The sequence below is a fragment of the Mastigoproctus giganteus genome, chromosome 14 (genome assembly GCF_048544385.1).
Source record: "Mastigoproctus giganteus isolate SK-2022 chromosome 14, ASM4854438v1, whole genome shotgun sequence".
NCBI lineage: Eukaryota > Metazoa > Arthropoda > Arachnida > Uropygi > Thelyphonidae > Mastigoproctus > Mastigoproctus giganteus.
This window is the reverse complement of record NC_143588.1, coordinates 69,563,588-69,590,724: the sequence shown is the minus strand read 5'-3', so window position 1 is coordinate 69,590,724 and position 27,137 is coordinate 69,563,588. Positions and strand designations below refer to the sequence as shown.

At 36.7% G+C, this 27,137-nt stretch overlaps 1 protein-coding gene across 1 annotated transcript in view; it reads right to left on the bottom strand.

Annotated features, from left to right (window-relative positions):
• LOC150075211 (phosphatidylinositol 4-phosphate 5-kinase type-1 alpha-like) overlaps positions 1 to 27,137 on the bottom strand; it is a 271,058-nt gene that overhangs the window by 56,596 nt on the left and 187,325 nt on the right. Inside the window, exons 12-13 of the mRNA XM_090388401.1 lie at positions 15,286 to 15,433; positions 831 to 963 (exon numbers count right to left, since the gene is read on the bottom strand). Coding sequence (XP_090244527.1) covers positions 831 to 963; positions 15,286 to 15,433 — 281 coding nt within the window. The remainder of the gene's footprint in view (positions 1 to 830; positions 964 to 15,285; positions 15,434 to 27,137) is intronic.

Genomic DNA, 27,137 nt, shown 5'->3' with positions numbered 1-27,137 from the left:
ATGTCTTGATCAGCACTTCAAATTCATCAAATTTATTTACTATACTTCTAGAATTGGTGTACATGCATGTATACATGCACCTTTTCTTACTCTTAGTTACCCTAACACAGCCCATGTATTTTCTTGTTCCATGATGACCCCCAGCACCTCTTAAAATCCCCAGCAACTTGCTCTCTAGGCTGCTGCTCATTACAATAGAAGCAGTGCAAGAATCACTTTCGCCTCTGCCTGCGGCTACTGTTAACCTTTTAGCCTGTGAATCCACCAAGCTAGCAGTTTTCCAACCCACCTAACACTGCCTCGATAGCATCAGCAAATATTCTTGCAATCTTAGAGAAGAAGGTAAGTGTAATTATTTAATGTAACTCCTTGAAGAATAGTCCTAAACAGGGGGTGGCACAATCACATATTTGTCCTAAGGCATCATATTTTTTTTTTGCTTTTTAAAGACATAGTGCTGTCAAGCTTTTAAAGTGGTTTTATTATCTGTGATATCATCATGTCTTCAAGGATGCAAAGTATTAAAGAGTGATTATGTTAGTTTAAAATTTTATTAACAGTTTCAAATTAAAACTTTGAGAGCGTGTAATAATAATCTTGTGATTAATGATGCAGTTCAAGGTTGTCAGTTCCAATTATACGAAATCAGGACTGTAAAATTCTGGTTCTGTAAACAGATCACAATGTAAGTAAGGTACAATCTATGTTAATTTTAACTTAATTTACTGTTTGTCAAACATTAAAAATAATTAGGTGAATACCATTTAACTGTATGACATATCCTAAGATAAATAAATAAAAATAAATAAGATAAAAAAAACCAATCTTACTCCATCATGTAATACAGATTTCCATGTATGTTCTAGTTTTTTTTTCAGCCTGAAGCTCTGAAGAATGTCAATAACCCCAAGAAACAATAAAAGATGCTCGCCTTTAGAATTTTTTGCAGGTATACCTCCAGGACTGCAAAATTATATTAAAATAATACATTTATTATTAAAATGTATTTTGTAAAAAAGTTACTCACTAAAATATATATCACTTTAATTTAACTTCCTGTTCTTCATTATTACTCCAGTATTTGATCCTCAGTGAAAATGAATAAAAACAATACATTTGACTTTGATTAGATTTGTTTGTTATATGTACTTACTTATGCACTGACAGATAAATCATAACGTTAATGGATATATCAATTAAATATTTCATATATTCTATATATTATGGAAAATCATTAATCTGGAATTTGTACTAAAATAGTTGTGGATGTAATTTTTGATAATTTTTAATGGAAAGATCTTGAATTTGTAAAATAGAAACTTAGGAAAAGAATTAAACCCAAGAAAGACATAACAGGTACTACTAACTAAGGAAGATTTAATAAAGGCACTTTTCCATGTGGAGTATTTTAATTAGTTTATTGGTATACAAAGGACAATTGATTAGACTCCAAGATCACAAACAATCCCAATATCTAAATAAAATTTGCAACTTTTGAATTTAAATTTTGAAATTCATCTTTGGGTCTGGATTTCAGCTTGGGAAGAATTCTAAAACTTCATCATGGGAGATCAGACTGTGTCACACTGAAGAACTCTTCCTCTAAGGTAGAGTTACCTGCCTACATTACTTGTTGGCACATACTTGCCTGTAAGATAAATTAATTTTTCTTGTTTAACTAATGAGCTCAGCTAGCTTTTTCTTAAGATTTAAATGATGGTTTTGATTTGGTTCCAAAAATAATATAATCCAATAGAATGAAATAATTCATCAAATAAAGTTAGTAAATAAAAATTTAAATAAAGGTATTATTATTTGCTGCATAAGAAAGGAGATAAATCAGAAATTGGAAATTATAGACCAATTAGCTTGTTATCCCACATCTACAAGTTGTTCACAAGGGTCATTACTAACAGATTAGAAAGAATACTTGATGAAAATCAACTGAAAGAGCAAGCTGGCTTTAGGAGAGGATTCTCAACTATGGATCACCTTCACGTAATATCACAGTTAATGGAGAAAGCAAATGAATATAAAACACCATTATGCCTGGCATTTGTGGATTATGAAAAGGCATCTGACTCCATACAGCATAAGGCAATGTTTAGGGCACTGGAAAGACAAGGCATAGATACCCCATATATTATGATTTTGAAGAAAATATATGAGGGTGCTACATCCTTTATTAGACTAGACAAAGACAGTAGGAAATTTAAAATCGAGAAAGGAGTTCGACAAGGAGACACAATATCTCCGAAGCTGTTTACTGCTGCCCTTGAGGAAGCTTTCAGAAGATTAGACTGGTCGCAGAAAGGAGTCAATGTGAATGGAGAGTACCTAAACCATTTATGATTTGCAGATGACATTGTGGTCATAAGCTACGATCCCAAAGAATTAGAGGATAATCTTAATCAGTTATGCACAGTTAGTAAGGATTTTGGACTAAAGATGAATATGGCTAAAACAAAAGTAATGATGAACAAGTATGCCACAGAAAAAGAAATAATGATTGAAGGAGCAGTAATTGAAAAGGTGGAGTCATATACTTATCTGGGACAAGTTATTAGCTGTAATAATGATAAATGGCTAGAAGTCAAAAGAAGAATAAATTTTGGATGGATAGCACATTCAGGAAATATAGTCACATACTGAAGAGCAATATCCCAGTTTGTCTGAAACGTAAAATAATGAATCAATGTATACTCCCTACCATGACTTATGGAAGTGAAACTTGGGCACTCACCAAAAGAATGGAAGAGAAGCTGAGAACTACACAGCGAAGAATGGAACGAATTATATTGGGAATCAGACTGTTAGATAAGAAGAGAAACACATGGATTAGGCAGCAAATTCAAGTAAAGGACATTCTTATCAAAACAAAAGAACTAAAATGGTCTTGGGCAGGACACATAGCTTGAAGACATGATGACAGATGGACTAAGAAAATAACAGAATGGTATCCAAGAGGAGCTAGAAGAAAACCTGGAAGACAAAGGTGGAGATGGATAGATGAAATTCATGAGTTTGTGGGTAGTAAATGGTTGGCCAGTGCTCAAAACAGAAGGAACTGGAAAGTTGCTGGAGAGGCCTTCATCCTGCAGTGGATTGAAAATGGCTGATGATGATGATGATTATTATTTGAATAATTCTGTTTGAATGATAAGTCCGAATAATTATTTATTTATGCTTTTTTTTTTTCTTTTTAACTGATGCCTCCAAGGGTTTGGTTCAAAATAGTGACAAGTTATAATGCCAGCTAATCGTACTGTCATTGTGGATAACACATATATATATTAAAAAATACATTATCTGTGCAGAGTGCATTTTTATAAATTCTTGTTGAATAAAAATTTCAAATTGGGCAAAATATTTTTTCAGACAGAAAAGACCAGAATGGTAATGAATGATTATCACAACAAAAAGTGTATAAGTTGCATAAGAAATTCAATGAAAGCTTTACATCATTTGTCTTTAACTTGCTTGCTGCAGGAAAGTTATAACAAATGTTTTTTGGAAAATTTCATTATCATTTGTATCATCTTCATTGATTTTCTTAGGAGTAGAAGAATATTAATATGCAAGTTACTATTTCAAGTCAGTGAATGATAAAGTAAAGTCAGCAATATTGTCAAGAAGTCCAAAGGCATCTGTTTTAAATAATATGCCACAAAGACCTGCACAGCTACAGTGATATATGAATATCTTCAGGAATGTGAAATTGTAGATACTTCCTAATCCCCCCCCCACCACACAACATGTTAGACTTAGCACTTTCTGGTTATCGTTTGTTTTTTACCATTAGAATGTTGACAATTTTATCCTATTCAGCAGATGTTTTGAATTTTTAATAGAAACTTTGGCAAAAATTACTTTGGAAAGAACTGTGTGAACAGAAACATTCTGAGTAGTTAGAGTAGTTCTGGCAACAGTCTCACAGCTTCTTTGCAGAAAACATTCCAAATTAGCAGAAATCTTTAGGTAAAGCAGGAGACTATCGTAGAGGCAACAATGTTTGTGTTATTTATTTATTTTATTATTTAGTAATACACAGTAAAGCTTTTAAACATGCAACAACAAATTTATTCATTCTCATGCATATAATGTGTAAATATCTTCAGAATTTGTTCATTTTAGTGGGATAAAATGCAAATATTTCCAAGAAAACATCGATACAAACAAATTATTGATACTCAATGTGACATGACAGAATTTTTTGCCAGAAGGTAGGGATTTAACCATTACAGCCAGAGGGTAGGGATTTAACAAATACAAATAATTATTAATAAAATGAAAGGAGGCTAAAACAAACCAGAAGATAAAACATATAAAAGAGAGAGAGAGAGGGGAAGATTAAAAATATACATATAAAGACATTAAAAATACACAAAATTATGCACATGTAATTTTAACAAAATCAATATTCATGCTTCATGAATGATTAGCTTTTCACACTACAGGAAAATGCTACAGAAAGAGCATAAATCCAGAGGAGTGGTCAGGATTCTTGCTTAAATATGTTGAAGACGTTTGCTGCACGCACGCACGCACGTCACGTCCAGCTGAGATTTCAGATAAAAGGTATTTTTAATGCCAAGAGAGTTCACCACATTTTGTAAAGATGACTTTTTGCTACTGACATATGCAAAGGGCTTAAGAAGGTAAGAAGGTAATGGGCTTAAGCAATAGTTAATAAAATGGCTTTGGATAAGTCTCCTAATGAGACTATCTTTTACACACTTATGAAAATTATCACTGTGCTGCTGAACATAGAAAAGTCTGAATGGGCAGGAATTGATTAATCCCGTATAGTTGTTGTTTTCAAGGTTAAAATTCTGACTAGGGTCACAGTTGTAGGAAAGGAACTCTCAATTCACATCTTCGAGGCATCAGGCACATTGTTCTCTCCAATATGCATTTTTGTTGATTGTAACTAAGTGGATGGGAACAATTTTAATTTGAAGCCCCAAGTAATTTAAACTGAGAACCACTTGAGAGGTATACCACTTAGGAGGAGGCCATTTAAAAGTTTTATCTATTTGTAAAGACAATATTCATTCATGCTGGCTTTAACGTATTGGCTCAGTGTAGTTAACAGTTACAATATACAGTTTATCTATTTAGTTAGGTATAAGATATCTCATGATTATTTACTGTTATATATCATTTCAATAAAATAGTAAACAACAGTGAGTAATCACAAGAAATATATGAAACTGACCAGTGAAATGTTAAAACACTAACACAAATGATAAAGAATAGGATAAAATACATAAAAAAAAAGAAAGAATTTTATTTAGTTTGAAGAAACAGGTTGGAAAAAAGTACATATTTTGTACGCCACCTTCCAGCCAGCTCCAAACTGATTTTTATTAATGAATTTATTAATAAAACTGAAATTTTTCTAATGTGGTTTACCTGAACTTGCTCTCAACTAATTTTTCAAATCTAAATACAACCCTAAACCAAGTTAATAAAGCCTGGACAAAATTATTAGTGACTGAAAAAAAGTGATAAAAAAAAAAAAAAAAAAAAAATAGATTTCACCCATCCATTCGTTTGTCTAGTTCTGCCTTCAATTTATTTAAGCTATCAACTTCCACAAAGACAGATGGAAGTTTGTTCCAGCAATCAACTACCGCTGGCTTGAGGAAAATTTCTGCACATCTATTTGACAACTGTCGTTCCTCAATTTCAGTTTACATTCCCTCAGATTTGTAATCTGAGCAAGAGGAAGAATCCCATCAGCACTGAACCTGCTCGATCCATTCGAGGCCTTAGACATCTCAATCATATCACCTCGCAGGTGCCTAGTTTCCAGATACTGCAATTTGCATAACTTGAGCATTTCTTCATAAGAGCACTCCTCTGTTCCTCTCACCAGTCTTGTTTCCCTTCTCTGTACTCATTCTAGCAACTCTGCATCATCCCTAAAATGAGGCTTCAGACCTGTACACAGTACTCAAGGTGTAGCCTGACTATTGCCCTATACAAGGGGATAATCACCTTCTTATCCCTGCTCGCAAAATTCCTGTATATCCTTGACAAGACCACATGACTTACTTTGGCAGCGATCAACACTGCTCAGAAAATTTCATATCTGACTGCACAATTATGCCAAGGTTTCTTTCATTCTACACTACCCCGAGTACAACACCACCCAGTTTGTACATTTCTCTGGGGTTACTGCTACCCATATGCAGTACTTTGCATTTGTCAAAGTTAAACTTCAGTTTCCACTTCTCAGCCCATTTGCCCAACTTTTCCAGATCCTGTTACAGCAGCATACTGTCATTAACAACCCTCTCAACCTTTGTATCATCTGCAAACTTAGAAATTAAGCTTGATATACCTTCATCATTATCATTAAGCTTGATATACCTTCATCAATATCATTGATAAATAAACAAAACAATAATGGGCCAAACACTAAACCCTGAGGAACACCACTAATAACATTAGTCCACAAAGAGCAGTATCCATTGATTACCACTCTGTCTTCTCTCATTCAACCATCTTTTTATCCATTGTAGCAACTTACCCTTAATGCCATACTGCTCCGATTTGTACAGTAGTGTTCCATGTGCAACAGTATCAAAAGCTTTCCTGAAATCCAAGTATATGATATCAAAATTATTTTTTGCATCCAGTTTCTTTGTGACCACGTCATAGTATCCAATCAAATTGGTCAGACAAGACTTTCCCTTAACAAACCCATGTTATGTCTGAATTACTACTGCTGTCTTTTCTAGATGATCCTGCAATGCTTCTTTAACCAGTGAAGCTACTATTTTCCCTGGAACAGAAGTCAAACTAACAGGTCTGTAATTACTCGTGTCTCCCTTTGTGAACTGGAGATACATTTGCCCATCTCCAGTCCGTGGGGACTTCCCAAATCCAAGGATGGGCTCGTAATGATGGCTAAGGGTTTGCTCACTTCCTTTGCCATAACTGGATAGATCTTATTCATCCCAAGTGCCTTTCTTATGTTTAACTTCATCAATTTCTCCTCAACTTCGTTCTCAGTTATTACAAAATCATTTAACTCCCTGTTAGAGTTTGATAAACATCTGGCTCTCTCCTCCTTATATAACTGCTCATGTGTGAATGTAGATGAAAATACTCATTTAGTTTGGCAGCTATCTCAGAATGATCATTTACAGTAAAACCATTGATATCAAGTGGACCAATCTCATTCATCCTCTTCCTTTTAGAGTTTATATAAGTAAAGAAGTCTCTGCTGTTTTTCTTTGCATTCACTGCCAAAGATTTCTCATAATCTGCCTTCACTTGCCTAACCTGCTTTGTGACCTGATCACAGACTAGCTTATATATACCATAGGCTTCTGTGTCACCTGATAATTTAAATGCATCCCATGCTCTCTGAGACCACTGTAGTCACCTTCATGAAAGCAAAAACCCTTCCCTTTACCCCCGATAATAGTTACATCTTTAAGTAACTCCCACCAGTTTGTTCTCAGTTATTACAAAATCATTTAACTCCCTGTAAGAGTTTGATAAACATCTGGCTCTATCCTCCTTGAATAACTCCTCATGTGTGAATGTAGATGCAAAATACTCATTTAGTTTGGCAGCTATCTGCCAAACTAAATGAGTTTGGCAGATAGCTGTGATCACTGCCACCTAGTGGTTCCTTTATCTGTAAATTCTTAATGCATGAATAATCATTACTGATAATCAGATCAAGAGGGTTACTTCCTCTGGTTGCCTCTCTAACATGCTACTGTAGAAAAACAATCATTCAATAAATCCACAAAAGCCTAACTAGTGTGAGTGACCAACCCACAAGTTCCAGTCCGTATATGGGAAGTTAAAATTAGCATTAGCATTAGTAGAGGCATACGATGCAAGAAAGCAAGCTTATGCAGCATCAGCCAAAAAAAAAAAAAAAAAAAACCCTCCCATTTCATCCCCCCATTCGTTCCAAATGCCTGTCCAGCTCAGCCTTAAATTTATTTAGGCTATCAACTTCCACAACAAAAGATGGAAGCCTGTTCCACCAATCAACTACCTGCTGGCTAAAGGCAAATTTCCGCACATCTATTCTACAACTATCTTTCCTCAATTTAAAACTGTGCCTCCCTCAGTTTCTTAGTCTAAGCAAGATGAAGAATACCATCAGCATTCAGCTTGCTCAACCCATTCGGGGCCTTACACACCTCAATCAGATCACCTCGTAGGTGCTTAAGCCTTTCTTGGTAAGAGCACCCCTTTGTTCCCCTCACCAATCTTATTGCCCTTCTTTGTACTCGTTCTAGCAACTCTACATCCTTCCTAAAATGAGACCTCCAGACCTGTACACAGTACTCTAGGTGTGGCCTTACCATTGCCTTGTATGACGGATTATCCCGTCATACACCTCCCTGTCCCTGCTATCAAAATTCCAATATATCATTGACAACACTTCATGACCTGTTCTGGTCTGCACTGCTCAGTGAACTTTATTCAAAATCTCCCATTATAAGACACTGATTTACTGGCCCACTCTATGTCTCTGTATAATTGTTCATTGTACTCAATGAACAATTATACAAATTATAATTATGGCTAAGCAAATCCTTAGCCATAATTATGACAGCATCCTTGAACTCAGGGTTCCCATGGACTGGAGATGTGCAAATGTATCCCCAATTCACAAAGGGGGATCGAAGGGTGACATGAGTAATTACAGACCAGTTACTTTAACTTCTGTTCCGGGTAAAATAATGGAGTCATTGCAGGATCATCTAGACAAGACTGCAGCAATAATTCAGACACAGCATGGGTTTGTTAAGGGAAAGTCTTGTCTGACAAATTTGATAGGATATTATGATGTGGTTACAAAGGAACTGGATGCAAAAAATAATTTTGATATCATACATTTGGATTTCAGGAAAGCTTTTGACACTGTTGCGCATGAAAGGCTATTGTACAAATTGGAGCAGAATGGTATTAAGGGTAAGATGCTACAATGGATAAAAGGATGGTTAAGTGGGAGAAGACAGAGGATGGTAATCAATGGGTGCTGCTCTTCGTGGACTAATATTATTAGTGGAGTCCCACAGGGTTCGGTGTTGGGTCCACTGTTGTTTTGTATATTTATCAATGATATTCATGAAGGTATATCAGGCTTAATTTCGAAGTTTGCGGATGATACAAAGGTTGGCAGGGTTGTTAATGACAGTAATGGCAGTATGCTACTGCAACAGGATCTAGATAATTTGGGCAGATGGGCTAAGAAGTGGCAACTGAAGTGTAACCTTGACAAATGCAAAGTACTGTATATGGGTAGAAGTAACCCCCAGAGAAACGTACCAATTGTGTGGTACTACACTTAAGGTTGTAGAAAATGAAAAAGACCTTGGAGTAATTGTGCAGGCAGATATGAAATTTTCTGAGCAATGCAGACAGGCTGCCAGGGCAGGCCATGGGGTTTTGTAAATGATATATAGGAATTTTGCTAGTAAGGAGATGATTGTCCCTCTGTATAAGGCAATGGTCAGGCCATGCCTTGAGTACTGCGTACAGGTCTGGAGGCCTCATTTTAGGAAGGATGTAGATTTACTTGAGCGTGTACAGAGAAGGGCAACAAGATTGGTGAGGGGAATGAAGGGATCCTCTAACCAAGAGAGGCTTAAATTCTGCAAATTGCAGTGGCTGGAGACTAGGCACCTGTGCGGTGATCTGATTGAGATGTATGAGGCCTTGAATGGATTGAGCACGCTGAATTCTGATGGGATCCTTCCACTTGTTCAGATTAGCATTAGTAGAGGCACATGATGCAAGAAAGCAAGCTTATGCAGCATCAGCCAAAAAAAAAAAAAAAAAACCCTTCCACTTCACCCCTCTGTTCATTCGAAATACCTGTCCAGCTGAGCCTTAAATTTATTTAGGCTATCAACTTCCACAACGAGGGATGGAAGTTTGTTCAACTAACCAACTACCCCCTGGCTAAAGGCAAATTTCCGCACATCTATCCTCAATTTGAATTTATGCCCTCTCAGGTGATTATTCTGAGCAAGAGGCAGTATCCCATCAGCATTGAGCATGCTTAAACCATTCCAGGCTTTGTACACCTCTATCAGATCACCTCGTCGGTGCCTAGTCTCCAGACACTGTAATTTGCAAAACTTAAGCCTTTCTTCGTAAGAGCAACCCTTCGTTCCATTCACTAACCTTGTTGCCCTTCTCTGTACTCGTTCCAGCAGTTCTACATCCTTCTTGAAATGAGACCTCCAGACCTGTATACAGTACTCAAGGTGCGGCCTGACCATTGCCTTATACAACGGAATAATCACCTCCCTATCTTTGCTACAAAAATTCCTGCTCATGGTGTATATAAGACACCATGAGCTACTCTTGCAGCCCATCTGCACTGTTCAGAGAACTTCATATCTGCCTGCACAATTACCCCCAGGTCCTTTTCATTCTCTACCACTGTCAGTGTAGTACCACAGAGTTGATACGTTGCTCTGGGGTTGCTGTTTCCCGTAGTACTTTACATTTGTCAATGTTAAACTTCATTTGCCACCTCTCAGCCCATCTGCTCAACCTTTCCAGATCCTGTTGCAGCAGAATAGCATCAGTAGCGTCCTTAACAACTCTGCCAACCATTGTATCGTCTGCAAACTTGACATTAAGCTTGATATACCATCATCAATATTATTTATAAATACGGAAAACAACAATGGACCCAACACTCACCCCTGAGGGACTCCACTAATAACATTAGTCCACGATGAGCAGTGTCCATTAATTACCACTCTCTGTCTTCTGCCACTCAACCATCCCTTTATCCATAGCAACAATTTGCCACCAATGCCACACTGCTCCAATTTGTGCAGCAGTCTTCCATGTGTAACAGTATCAAAAGCCTTTCTAAGATCCAAATATATAATATCAAAGTTATTCCCTGCATCCAATTCTTTTGTGACTACATCATAGTATCCAATCAAATTGGTCAGGCAAAACCTTCCCTTAACAAAACCATGCTGTGTCTAAGCTATAACTGAATTCTTGTCAAGATGATCCTGCAGTGCTTCTTTAACCAGTGCTTCCATTAATTTTCCTGGAACAGAAGTTAAACTCACAGGTCTATAATTACTTGTGTCAGCCTTTGATCCTCCTTTGTGAATTAGGGTTACATTTGCACATCTCCAGTCTGTGGGTACCTCCCATGAGTCCAAGGAAGCTCTCATAATTATGCCTAACAGATTGCTTACTTCCTTTGCTGCCTCCTTTAATATAACTGGATAGATCCCATCCACCCCAGGTGCCTTTCTTGTATTTATCTTCAACAATTTCTCCTCATGTGTGAATGTAGATGCAAAATATTTATTTAGTTTGTTAGCTACCTGAGCAGGATCATGAACAGTTGAACCATCGATATCAAGTGGACCAATCTGATTCATCCCCTTCCTTCTAGAGTTTAGAACTCCTTGCTGTTTTTCTTTGCATTCATTGCCAAAGATTTCTCGTAATCTGCCTTCGCCTGCCCATCCTCCTTTGTAACTTGGTTACAGATCAACTTATATCTGTCATAGGCTTCTGTGTCATATGTTAATTTGTATGTATCCCATGCATTTTTCTTCTCTGCCATATGTCTCATTAGTTCATCTGACATCCATTTAGGCCTGAACCTTGAACAATATTTCTTAGTTGGTATGTAAAGCCTAGTAGCTTCCAAGATAAGTTCTTTGAATGCTTTCCATTTTGAGTTTGCTGTTGGTAACATCATCAGTTGGTCCCACTGTACAGAATTTAAATACTGTCTCAGACCATCGTAGTCGCCTTTACGAAAGCAGTAACCCTTCCCTTTACCCCTGATGGTAGTTACCTTCTTGAGTAAATCCCACTTCAGCACACTGTGATCACTGCCACCTAGTGGTTCCTGTATCTGCAGATTCTTAATGCATGAAGAATCACTACTGATAATCAAATCAAGAGTATTGCTCCCTCTAGTTGCCTCCCGAACATGCTGATATAGAAAACAATCATCCAATAAATCCACAAAAGCCTTGTTAGTGTGTGAGTGACCAACCCACAAATTCCAGTCAATATCTGGGAAATTAAAATCCCCCATTATAAGACTCTCTGATTTACTGGCCCACTCTGGATTACAAACCTAAGGGGTCATAAATTCAAATTAAGAAAAGACCGATGTAGAATAGATGTGTGGAAATTTGCCTTTAGCCAGCGGGTGGTTAATTGCTGGAACAAACTTCCATCTGTCGTTGGGGAAGTTGATAGGTTGAATAAATTTAACGAGGAACTGGACAGGCATTTGGAGGGAATGGTGTGATTTTTTTTTTTTTTTGGCTGATGCTGCATAAGTTCATACACATGCTATCTTGCATCATTTTTTTTTTTTTTTTTGGTAGTTGTTGGCGCATCGGCTTCTGTGGCCATAATGCACCTCCCAAGGTTTTTGCAATACTTTGAATCAAGCCCGAGGCGGGATTCGAACCCGCGACCTTTGGGTTGCCAGGCAGGCACTTTACCCACCCCGCTAGCCCGGTCGGCTTTCTTGCATCACATGCCACTACTACTACTACTCATCAGACTCATTAGGCTTATAACAAACTCCTACCCTAATTTTTTCTTTTCCAGTGCTTATGTCACACCAAACTGATTCAACATTGCATTGTCCATCTATGTCAACTAGATGCAATTCTTTAGATTTTACATGTTTCTTAACTAATAGCATAACCCCTCCTCCATTCCAATCTTTTCTGTACACATTGTACTCCCCAAAATCCAATTCTGCATTCCTTACATCTGTGTGACACCACATCTCTGATATCCCAACAATATCCGCCTTTGATGTCTTGACCAGCACTTCAAATTCATCAAATTTATTTGCTATACTCCTAGCAATAGTGTACATGCAAATATACATGCACCTGTTCTTAGTCTTAGTTATCTTAACACAGCCCATGTATTTACTTGTTTCATGACTCCCAGCAGTTCCCGAAATCCCCACAACTTGCTTTCTGGGCTGCTGCTCATTCCAATAAAAGCAATGGAAGAATCATTTCCACCTCAGCCTGTGGCTACTGTTAATCTATTAGTCTATTAATTCCCCCCCCCCAAGCTAGCAGTTTTCTGACCACCTAACATTGCCTCAATAGCATCAGCAAATATTCTTGCACCCTTTCTATTTAAGTGTATCCCATTCCTGTAGAATGCAATCTTTTCTGTTACCAAGCACAGACCACACTGAAAAAAAATTCTACCCATGAGCCTTGCACAACCTCTCCAGGACCGAATTGACTGATGAGGCTCTCATTATATACTCCTTCCTATCGTGTCTGGGCAGGATTGCAGACACTTTCAAATTTAACCGTAACTTGTGACTTTTTTTTTCAACATTGACCAGTACTTGTTAAGTAAATCCACAGATCTACTGCACTTATGTCATTAGTGCCAACATGTACAATGATATCACCTTTTGTGCCGTTAAAAAATGATCTCTCTCTACAACGTCATCAACTTTTGCCCCTGGCAGACAAACCCTGGTCCTATTCCTATTTCTGAACACAACCATCCTTTGAATGGATGGTTGTGAGTTCAGAGGAAAAGATCCTACAATAAAACTATCTATCTATCTATACTGTATTGTGTGCGTGCGTGCGTGCACGTGTGTTCTTTGGTAGCAGATTTGTTTATTTACAAACTGTTTTGTTATGCATGTAAACAAAGGCAGATCTAAGATGGTACATCCACTACATGTCAATGGGAACTGGTCACTACACAGTAATAAATTTGATTTAAAAAAATTAATTATATATATTTTTTTATTCCTGAATCCTTATGAAGAATGTTCCTTAAATATGAACAGAGTAATTTCAAATTTGCACTATATGAGAATTCCTAAAGGGATGTTATCTATTAAATCAAGCTTTCAGCTTTAGGACAATACAACTTAATAAATCAACAATCTATCACAATAATTAGCCAAGATTTATTGATTGATCTAGTAATGGAACATAGCTGGTTGACGAATTTTACAAGGTAAATTAACAGTAGTAGTATCTGTTTATTGCTTATTTCATGATATCATGTGATATCAATATTGCCATGACAAAACTGTTGATTTATCCTGTATAATTCTATCACTTGCTATCTAATCACTTTTTTTTTCTGACATTACATTAATTTTATGCTTATTTTGTTTATAATGAATGCCACTATTAATGCACTCTGTAAACCTACTTGTCTATTCAGTACAGTTAGAGATAGTAAAGAATACATCAAGTCCATACCAACATCCTCATACAAAAGATTTGAATTATCCACTTTTTGTTCACCGTATCAGTGTATTCATATATTCAGTACTCACTTTATATAATTTATTAGATCTGTCTCTTTCCAAAAAGACAAATATCAATCTCCCCTAAAAACAAACTAACAATGCTCTTGAACAGCTATGCTCTTCTTAGGAAAGTATACAAAAAAAGGTAGATTAATAATTTCCAATGCTAAAATTTTTAAAAATATCTGAACATTGAATTAGAAAAGTTTTATTTTATTTTGTAACCTACAATGTCTAGTATTTTTAATTAATTAATTATTGTAATTTTTTTGGATGTTACTTTTTGAACAAGGTCTATAAAATTTTGCTTTTTACTGAAGAATTGGCATCAGATATCGTAGAATAAGTGTTGAAGTAGACAGTGAAAAGAGCTTTATCAAGTGTAAAACATTTTAACGATATGAGTGCTAAAGAGATGGATGCAAGGGATGATTGTCAAATAAAAAAATAATAATAATAAAAAAAAACTGAAGACACAAAGGCACAGACACCTCTTAAGCTAGTCAAACTATCACATGATAGTTGCCAAGGTTATCATTATTGGATATTTTAAACATGAAGATTATGTAACTTCTTTTTTCAAGTTTATAACAGCTGATCGGATGGAACCAAAGGTTAAAATTTTGAAAGAACTGGCTAAAATTCTGATTGTGATCCACAGTTTATAAAAACAATAGTGGCAGGACATGAAACATAACGTAATTATTACAACCTGCAGTCATAAAGATCTTGTGCTGGCACAAGGCTTCAGCAGATAGGCTAACAGATGAATAATACATATGATTATACTCTGGTAATGCCCAAATACTATTTTACAGATATAAACACTTTATAAAGTTCTCCTTGGGTGTCTATACAAAGATTATCAAAAAAAAAAAAAAAAAAAAAAGTAACACAGGTTCAGCAAAATATGACAAATGCAATTTACAGTTCACATTTTATAAGTAACAGTTGCAAAACAGTTCAAGACTTACGGAACATCCTGATCATGATCAACTGCATCTACTTCTGCTTGAATAGATTCTATTGCAGTAGTGAAGGCAGTTAACCTTTGTCTGTTAATAGACTTGCTTCGAGAGAGATTAGATTCAGGTTTTGTTCCAGGAACTTCATTGGGCGCATCTAATGAAAAATAAAAATAGGAAAAATAGAATGCTTAATAAAAAAAATAATAAGAAGAAGAACACCAACCATTTTAATATTTAAATAAAATAATTAAAACCTAACATTTAATAATAATACCACTAAATTATAACAATACACAAGATGGTCATAAATTAACCATATCACTTTGGAGGCTAACCGACAAAAAATGGTTAAATGCTGCAATGAAATTTAGACTGAACAATATCTAAACTGAGACAAAAAAAAAGTTATATTAGGATGAAATTGGGATTGGCATAAATATAAAAATCATATACTGCTAACATATCTATGAAAGGACCATAAGGACAGATGATAGCAAAGCAGGAAGAAACAGTTTAAAAAAAAAACACTTGAAATGAATTGTGCATACATGCCAACTTTCAGAATTTATAATTCAAAAAATTTTTACCAAAAATGCATCTTTCTGTTAGAATGCACCAGAATGATATGCCCAAAGAAATAAAAATATTAAATTAATAAAAATAGCTAATTAATGTGTGTCATACAATGTAACAAAAAGTTATTTATGTCATTATGAAATGCAAATGAACTGTATTTTGAAGATACTTACTATATATGTTCTAAAAGTACTTTAATTTTTAATTTTTATTTTTTTTATTTTGTTCAATTATAAAATTCTAGTTATTACAAATTTTTGCATCCAGTTAATTTTTCTTGTTAGAAGGGGAGGGAAATCACTAATACATATTATCTGTTCTTTTTTACAAAAATAAAATACACATTCTGCATCACTGTGAGGAACAGAGAAGACAAAAACAGAGATATTCTATCATACTTTAAAATTCTATCTACATCATGAATACAGTAGAGTCACGATTATCCGAGCTAATATGGACCAAGAACAGCTCGGATACGGTCAAACTTGGTTAACACGAAAATTTTCATATACTGACCTTTGACAATGTTCCCGTCCCCTCTAGGATCTCACTCATTCCTGCCATTAAGGAAGTACATATACATGTACTGTAAGAAAAAGAATACATCTACATGTATGTATGTAATTACATACTGAAATTGTGTTTATGGCGAAGGTAAAGAAAGCCCACATGACAAGTACGGCAAATATCAGAGTGGTTTACCGGTGGAACTAGTTTGCCGTGACGGCATTTGTATTGTTGCTCCCTTGGTAAACAGACAGTGGGTGTTACGGTCAGGAGTAGAAATCGAATCCCATGGAAGCTTGAAACCCTCTCGAAGTGGAGGGGGTAACCTGACCTTTTTTCTATAGAATCATGGGTGGACTAGAGGATAATTTGTTTATTATTACTATATTTTTATTTTGTAATTTTTTTTTTTTAAAGACACTCGTGCATGCAGAACATATTTTACAATGCTAGAACTTTCCACTTGACTCCATTTATGATTCAATTAGTTTAAAATAATTATTGCACTTAAAACAGTACAATTTCGGTCTTATTAATTTAGATTTCATCAAAAAATCAAGTTGAAACAACGTTTCATTTCCCCCACAAATTACTTCCAACTTTAAATGAATCATCGCTAATATTATCGATATGTCGTTCATTCTGAAACTAATTATGCACCGTTCTTTATTCATTAATTATATAATATTGGTGCAAATACACCATAGTTTACCCATAAATTTAACTATATAAGTAGTGTAAAGGCATTGTTTGATTTTATCTCATATTGTGGCTACCTTCACAATGAGATATCAGGTATTGCACTACTTTGAATAAATAATGCTTCTCTAGCAGAGGAGACTATTGTTATTTATTCTCAGTGGGCACCACCACCCAAGATACATTTCAGAGCTTGTTGGCTCACTCATTGGTGGGCGGGCAGGTACTCTGATAATGCAGACATGCCATCACGATTGTGAAGTTAATTCCACAGTATGAGAGATGCCAAATGGTGAAGATAATGATATTTTGAAGACTAAATGCCCAAGGAATAATAAGTTATGGGTTGAAATTAACTATATAATATCAGTGTAAATACACCATAGTGTACCTATTAATTTAACTACATAAGTAGTGTTAAGGCATTGTTTGATTTTATCTCATATTGTGGCTACCTTCACAACAAGATACCAGGTATTGCACTACTTCGAATAAATAACGGTTCTCTAGTAGAGGAGACTATTGTTATTTATTCTCAGTAGGCACCACCACCCAGACGATGCCTTTACACTACTTATGTAGTTAAATTTATGGGTAAAACTATGGTGTATTTACACCAATATTATATACAGTAAGACCTCTGTATCCACGGGGGATACGTTCCAAGACCTACCATGGATGGCTGAAACCGCAGTTATAATCGAACACCTGCTGACCCCATATATAACGTGATTTTCTTGTACATACATATGTATAATAAACTTTAATTGATAAATTAAACACTCAGTAAGACATTAGCAACATTAAATATGGTAATAATAAAGCACAGCAGACTCTCGATTTACCAGGATTGGATTAACCGGGACACTTCAAACTCCAAATAATAAAAAAAAAAAAAAAAAAATCAACCAGAAATCATAAAATTCAAGTAATAACTAGAACAGGTATAAACAGATATTTTGCAAGTCATAAATAAGCGACAAGAACCGGCACAATGGGAGATTAGTATACCTATATCTTGCCACCCCCACTGTCTTCACGCCTACCACTCAAAATTAAAAAAAAAAAAAAAAAAGAGAGACCAAATGTTTAGTTTGATTTAGTGCATCGCATTAATTGTTGTGTTCTGTCGCACCAGAAAAGGGCAAATTCTGTTTAGGGATGTCGGAATTTTTATTTTATTTTATAGTAACTATTTATTATTATTATTTTTTTGTTTAGAAATCATGAAAATGATGGGCAAATGCAAGGGTTGTGCTTTCAAATTAAATAAACACTTGAAATTATTCAAAAGTTTGAAAACGGTGCATCCGTTAAATCTCTAAAGAATCATTATAATGGTGGTGACCAAACCATACGCGACATGGTAAAAAAATAAAGGGAAGATTCGTATTCAACACGTGAGTAGTAAGTGTTAAGTTTTTCGTTTTTTTACAGTGGTTAACCGTGTGTAACTGAATCAGCGGATACGGGGGTGCAACTGTAGTTAATTTCAACCCATAACTTATTATGCCTTGTGCATTTAGCCTTCAAAATATTATCATTATCTTCACCATTTGGCATCTCTCATATTGTGGAATTAACTTTGCAACCAAGATAGCATGTCTGCATTATCAGGGTACCTGCCCACCCACTGATGAGTGAGTCAACAAGCTCCAAAATGCATCTGGGTGGTGGTGCCCACTGAGAATAAATAACAATAGTCTCCTCTACTAGAGAAGTGTTATTTTAGCATTAGCAAAGGCACATGATTCAAGAAAGCAAGCTTATATAGCATCAGCCAAAAAAAAAAAAAACACCCTTCTCATTTCATCCAACCACTCGCTCCAAATGTTTGTCTAGTTCTGCCTTGAATCTGTTTAAGCTATGAACTTCTACAATGACAGATGGAAGTTTGTTCCAGCAATCAACCACCTGCTGGCTAAAAGCAAACTTCTGCACATCTATCCTACAACTGTCTTTCCTCAATTTGAATTTATGTCCTTTCACGCGATTATTCTGAACAAGAGGAAGAATTCCATCAGCATTGGGCATGCTCAAAGCATTCAAGGCTTTATACACCTCAACAGTTTTTTTTTTTAAATATCAGAGGACATTTTTTTTTTTTTTTTTTTGATTTGGTAGTTGTTGGCGCATCGGCTTCTGTGGCCATATTGCACCTCCCAAGGTTTTTGCAGTACTTTGATCCAAGCCCGAGGTGGGAATCGAACCCAGGTGCCTAGTCTCCAGACACTGTAATTTGCAAAACTTAAGCCTTTCTTCATAAGAGCAACACTCTGTTCCATTCACAAAACTTCTTGGCCTTCTCTGTACTCATTCTAACAGCTCTACATCCTTCTTAAAATGAGGCCTCCAATCTGTATACAGTACTCAAGGTGTGGCCTGACCATTGCCTTATACAAGGGGATAATCACCTCGTTATACCTGCTAGAAAAATTCCTGTATATCACTGACAAGACACCATGAGCTACTCTTGCAGACAGTCTGCACTGCTCAGAAAACTTCATATCTGCCTGCACAATTACCGCAGGTCCTTTTCACTCTCTACCACTTTCAGTGTAGTACCACACAGTTGATATGCTACTCTGGAAAGCAAGGCCAGGTGGGCAGGAGCAGCAGTGTGTAGCACACGCTTCTTGATTAGACCGGGGTTCGTGCCCACCAAATACAGAGGATGCGGAAAGGTCAGAGAATGACCACCGCATATCCCCAGAGCAATATGGCCTTAGTTGCTAATGCTCCTAAAAACCAAATAACAACAACAAACAAACCTCTCAATCCACCTGCTCAACTTTTCTAGATCCTATTGCAGCAGCGTACTGTCATTAGTATCAATAACAACCCTGTTGACCTTTGTATCATCTGCAAACTTGGATATTAAACCTGATATACCATCATCAATATCATTAATAAACACAGAAAACAATAATGGACTCATTACTGAACCCCAAGTAAGTCCACTAATAACATTAGTCCATTGATTACCACTCTGTCTTCTCCCATTCAACCATCCCTTTATCCATAGCAGCAATTTGCCTCCAATGCCACACTGCTCCAATTTGGGCAGCAGTCTTCCATGTGCAATGGTATCAAAAGCCTTTCTAAGGTCCAAATATATGAATGATATCAAAATTGTTCTTTGCATCCAGTTCCTTTGTGACCACATCATATTATCCAATCAAATTGGTCAGACAAGACTTCCCTTTAATAAACCCATGCTGTGTCTGAGCTATAACTGGTCTTGTCTAGATGATCCTGCAATGCTTCTTTAACCAGTGCCTCCATTAATTTCCCTGGAACAGAAGTTAAACCAACAGGTCTGTAATTACCTGTCTCCCTTTGATCTTACTTTGTGGATTGGGGTAACATTTGCACATTTCCAGTGCATGGGTACCTCCCGTGAGTCCAAGGAAGCTCTCATAATTATGACTAAGGGTTTGCTTATTTCCTTTGCTGCCTCCTTTAGTATAACTGAATAGATTCCATCTACCCCAGGTGCCTTTCTTATGTTTATCTTCAACAATTTCTCCTCCACTTTACTCTCAGTTATTACAAGATTATCTAGCTTACTGCCAGAGTTTAATACACCTCTGGCATTCCCTTTCCTGAATAACTCCTTGTGTGAATGTACCTGCAAAATACTCACTTAGTTTGTTAGCTACCTGAGCAGGATCATTAACAGTTGAACCATTGATATCCAGTGGACCAATCTGATTCATCCCCTTCCTTCTAGAGTTTACATAAGTAAAGAACTCTTTGCTGTTTTTGTTTGCATCCTTAGCCAAAGATTTCTCATAATCTGCCTCTGTGACTTTGTTACAGACCAGCTATCATCTGCTTTGCATGTCACCTGTTAATTTATATGTATTTCATGCATTTTTCTTCTCTACCACATGTCTAATTAGCTCATCTGACATCCATTTAGGCCTAAATCTTGAACAATATTTCTTAATTGTTATGTAAAGCCTAGTAGCTTTCAAGATTAATTCTTTGACTGCTTCCCATTTTGAATTTGCTGTTGGTAACATCATCAGTTGGTCCCACCGTATAGAATTTAAATACTGTCTCAGACGACTGCAGTCACCTTTACGAAAGCAAAAACCCTTCCCTTTACACCTGATGGTAGTTACCTCTGAGTAAATCCCACTTCAGCACACTATGATCACTGCCACCTAGTGGTTTCTTTATCTGCAGATTCTTAATGCATGAAGAAGCACTACTGATAATCAGATCAAGAGTATTATTCCCTCTAGTTGCCTCCCGAACACGCTGCTGTAGAAAATCATCCAATAAATCCACAAAAGCCTTGCTAGTGTGCGAGTGACCAACCCACAAAGTCCAGTCAATATCTGGGAAATTAAAATTCCCCATTATAAGACACTGATTTACTAACCCACTCTATTTCTCTATCCATATGAATGATATTTGGAAAATTAAATGCACAGAGCATAATCCTTATGGGTTTTGATAATTAACTATATAGTATTGGTGTAAATACACCACAGTTAACCCATATATTTGAACTACGTATGTAGCGTAGAGGACATCATTTTAATTGTATCTCATAATGTGGTTGCCTTCACAACAAGACAGCTACTATTGCATTACTTCAAATAAATAACGCTTCTCTAGTAGAGAAGCCTACTGTTATTTATTTTCAGCGGTACCACCACCCAAACGATCGTTTCGAAGCTGTGCGGCTTCATCATCAGTGGGCGGGCAGGTACCCAGGTAATACAAGCCATCACAGTTGCGAAGTTATATCCCCATTATGAGAGATGCCAAAAGGGTGTGGTGGTAATGTATTTGGAAAATTAAATGCACAGGGCATAATCCTTATGGGTTTTGATAATTAACTATATAGTATCGGTGTAAATACACCATAGTTAACCCATATATTTGAACTACATATGTAGCATAGAGGGCATCGTTTTAATTGTATCTCATAATGTGGTTGCCTTCACGAGATAGCTACTATTGCATTACTTCAAATAAATAACGCTTCTCTAGTAGAGAAGACTACTGTTATTTATTTTCAGCGTTACCACCACCCAGACGATCATTTTGAAGCTGCGCGGCTTCATCATCAGTGGGTATAGCATAATGTGGATATAACTTTGCAACTGTGATGGCTTGTTGTGTTACCTGGGTACCTGCCCGCCCACTGATGATGAAGCCGCACAGCTTCGAAACGATCGTCTGGGTGGTGGTACTGCTGAAAATAAATAACAGTAATCTTCTCTACTAGAGAAGCGTTATTTATTTGAAGTAATGCAATAGTAGCTATCTCGTTGTGAAGGCAACCACATTATGAGATACAATTAAAACGGATGCCCTCTACGCTACATACGTAGTTCAAATATATGGGTTAACTATGGTGTATTTACACCGATACTATACATGAATGATATGTACAGAGCGTATACAGAATGTATATTGTATATTATACTCATCAGAGTCATTAGGCCTATTACACATCCTACTCTCAATTTTGCTTTCTCAGTGCTTATGTCACACCAAACTGACTTGACACTGCACTGTCCAGTCATATCGACTTGGCTGTACTTCCTTGGATTTTATGTGTTTATTAACCAATAGCATAACCCCTCCTCCTTTCCTATCCTTCCTGTACACATTGTACTCCACAAATTCCAGTTCTGCATTCCTTATATCTGTGTGGCACCATGTCTCTGGTATCCCAACAATATCTGCCTTTGAAGTTTTGACCAACACCTCAAATTCATCAAATTTATTTACCAAACTACTAGCATTGGTGTACACACACAAGTAGACATACACCTGTTCCTTTTCTTAGCTACCCTAACACAATCCATGTATTTTCTTGTTCTGCAATGACTCCCAGCAGTCTCTGGAATCCCCTGAACCTTGTTTTCCAGGCTACTGCTCATTTCAATAGAAGCAGTGCAAGAATCACTTTCACCTCTGCCAGCAGCTACTGTTAATCTATTAGTCCATGTATTGCCCTGCAAGCTAGCAGTTTTCCGACCCACCTAACTCTGCCTTGATAGCATCAGCAAATATTCTTGCACCCTTTCTATTTAAGGGTATTCCATCCCTGTAGAAGCAGTCTCTCCTGTTAACAAGCACAGACCAGGCTGAGAAAAATTCTAGCCCTTGAGCCTTGCACAATTTCTCCAGGGCTGAATTGATTGACAAGGCTCTCATCATATATTCCCTCCTATTGTGTCTGGGCAGAATTGCAGACACTTTCAAATTCAACCCTAACTCACGGCTTTTTTTCAACATTGACCTGTACTTGTTAAATAATTCCGCTGATCTCTTACTCTTAATATCATTAGTGCCAACGTGTACAACAATATCACCTTTTGTGTCCTTAAAAGATGATATCTGCTCTACAACGTCATCAACCTTTGGCCCAGGCAGATATACCCTGGTGCTGTTCCACCTATCCTTTTTGCACAATATGTTCCCCATTTCCCTGACAATAGAGTCACTGACAAAAATTAATTCCTTTGGGACCAGTGCATTCTACCTTAGGAGTTGCTGCTTTGTTGAGTGATGTTCAAGTGCAAACTTTGGCACTGATGTGGGCAGCTGAGAGCTTGATGGGCCTCTCAATTTAAATTCTTCGAGGGCATCCACCCTGTCCTTGAAGCTCTCATATAGGCCCATAACAACCCTGAGTTGGCGCCCGATTCCCTCACACTCCTTACATCATGCACACACACACACCAAAAAAAATTCCCTTTGGCAATATCATGTCCTGTTCCTGATTGCTCTACAAACTTCAAACAAGCAGTGCACTTTAAAAGGCTGTGATTCAGAGGACAACTGCTCCTGATTGCTCTACAAACTTCAAACAAGCAGTGCATTTCAAAAGGCTGCGATTCAGAGGACAACTGCCCCCCCCCCCTCAGTTCTCCCCTGAGCCACAGCACTCCCATTAGTATGAATCTTTTGCTTTGCTGCTCTAAGTCATGATTTCTATTCAATTTCAAATAAAATTCCAATACAAAAAATAACAACCCTAAACTTATATCCCAATGTAGTTATAACACTATATGTGGATTTCGGTATCGAATATTATCTCCGAGTTACGTTATATGACTGTCATACCTCCTGTCAAGTTTTATATGTATTAATTTATGTTACGGCAAGTTACGAACAGTAAATCTACGGACACTAGGTATTAATTACTTTCAAAATCGCGCTATCTAAATTCAAAATAAACCACGGAGCTTGACTAGGCCTATAAGCTACTTATAAAAAATAATTTAATATAACAATTAAGTCAATAAATCAGCTAAATATAATTAAAAACTTAGCATTTGTGGGAGCTGCAAAACTTGTCCAACACATGGATTAGATACCCTTACCGATATTAAGCAATAACACACAAAATCTCTAAGTTCAAATTAAACTAAGTATCGTTACTAGGAATATAAAGCACTTCTAGAAAATAAATGAATATGCCAATTTAAGTCAACAAAAAAACAAAATTTTAAAAAACCTTCTCTATTAGCTGGAGCCATAAAATCTTTGCCTGTTCACGTGTACTGTCGTACCCAGTACCCCATTTATTCGAAGTAGTGCAATACCTGGTATCTCGTTGTGAAGGTAGCGACAATATGAGATAAAATCAAACAATGCCTTTACACTAATTATGTAGTTAAATTTATGGGTAAACTATGGTGTAAATACATATATAGTTATATTATATAGTTAATTTCAACCCATAACTTATTATGCCTTGTGCATTTAGCCTTCCAAAATTTTATTCATTAATACATGTCATAATGCCAACCAATGACTAAACCGATGTTATCATCTGTTCTGTTCATGCACCAATCAGTACATCGTTTTTCATGCCTACCTGTCAATCAATATATCGTTCTCGACTTCTACTACAGACCAATAACATCCACCATCTGTTTACCGAGCAAGCAACACTACAAGTGCGTTATGGCAAAGTATACTGTATATTTTCACGGCTAAACTTTGCCGAAATTTTCCATGCTTCTCATGTGGGCTTTTTTTTTATCTTAGCCTGTGTTTATTTAATTACATAGTATTGTAATGTACATGCTGTATGTACAATACTGTACATACATCATCATGATTACAGCATCAGGCTTTATAAAAAAGTCTTCTGTTTTAAAGAAGTTCCTCACTTGTCTGCTGCAATGTTTCTCAGGCGTCTCAACAACAGTAGATCGGTGGATGTACTCTCATTCTGCTGTTTGATATATCGCATCTCAGTGCAATCTCAATTGCATTTAGGCCTTCCATATGCAAAATTTTTGAGCCTTCTCCTGGACACACATCATCTTCGTCTTCACTCTTTTGTTTTCCCTCACTCAATAAATTTATAATCATGTCATCGGTCATCTCCTATTGCTCATCCTCATTTATCCAATCTTGAATGTCTTCTGCCGTAATAGGTTCTGAATTTGGAAGATTTTTTACTAGCTCTATAAGTGGAAGATTATCTTCATCATCTTCTTCCTCGGTTTCAGTGAGAATTTTTTTCCAGGACTTCATGAGAGTTGATATTTTTACTTCTTCCCATGATGTCATTTACTGCCAGCCAGTAAATGGCATCTTTCACGTTTATGTTTTTAAGGCTTTCAGCAACAGTTCCACCATTTTTTAGATCTTCCAGGAGTTGTTTTAAAAGTCGTTGTCTGTAGTTCCGTTTCAGTCTCCAGGACACTTTGATCTAGTGGATGGATTAGAGAAGTTACATTAGAAGGCAAAAAAAAAGTTTTATTGGCACCAGAGACTAGTTCAGTTTCATATGGATGAGATGGTGCATTGTCCAGAAGCAACAATGCTTTTTCTGGGAGTTCTTTTCTGCCAAAAATTTCTTTGTTGCAGGAACGAAGTCTTCATGGAACCATTTTTTCAACAAACATGAATCCATCCACGCATTCCACACATGTACGTGTTTGAAGGCTCTTGGTCTTTCCAATAAGTAGCAACTTATGCCTGTGACTTCCTGAAGCATTTGAACATGCCAACACTATCAGTCTCTCCTTACTATGTTTATACCCGGGCGCTGCTTTTTCTTCTTGTGACTCGAGCGTTTTGGTTGGAAGCATTTGATCATTTAAATCTGTTTCGTCACAGTTATAAACTTGATCCAAACTTAGACCTTCCTCCTCTATGACTTCTGCCAACCTTTTGGTAAAAGACTGCACTTCTTCCTGACAAGCAGATAATTTTTCCCCAGCGACATCAGCTGCCTTACTCCATACCTCTTTTTCCATTTATCTAACCATCCCACACTAGCCGTAAATCCTTCATCACCGTGACGAAAACTTTTCTGAAATTGTAGAGCCTTTGCTTGTAGAATTGGTCCAGAAATCGGGCTTCCTTTCTGTCTCATTTGAGTGAACCACAAAAAAAAGTGCTTCAGATGTTTGTTCAAACTCTCACTTTTACATTGTTTTTCTTCTCATGTGCTCATCACTTTTCCCAGACGATCTCTGTGAACACCATTTTTCAATGTTCTGTCAATTTCTCACCCAATCTCCTATAGTCACTTCAATTACACCTAGCTCTCTAGCCAGCTTTTTAATTGTTTCGTCCTTGTCTACTCGTTTGATGGGATCAAACTTAGGCTCTAATGAAACCACGACATGTTTCCATTTTACACTCATCATACATAAAATAAAGAAACCACATGCGGAACCGATAAACTAGTGGTAGGCCTGACGTAGCCGAGTGGTCAGGAGTGAGAGTGCATAGCATGCGTTCCTTGTAACTAAACACAATAAATATATGTATTGACAATTTATTGTAAACTCTTTTTTTTTTCTTCCCCCTTTGTTAGTTGTTGGCACATCGACTTCTGTGGCCATAATGCACCTCCCAAGGTTTTTGCACTACTCTGATCCAAGCCCGAGGCAGGATTCGAACCCGTGACCTTTGGGTTGCCAGGCAGGCACTTTACCAACCTGTCTAGCCCGGTCGGCATTGTAAATTCTACTGACCTGACCTGATTGTCGTGCTGGAGTATAAACAGAAATTTACATTTTTTTAGTCACAAGCGAAATCACCTGAATGAGATGTCAAACTGAACCCAACAGATA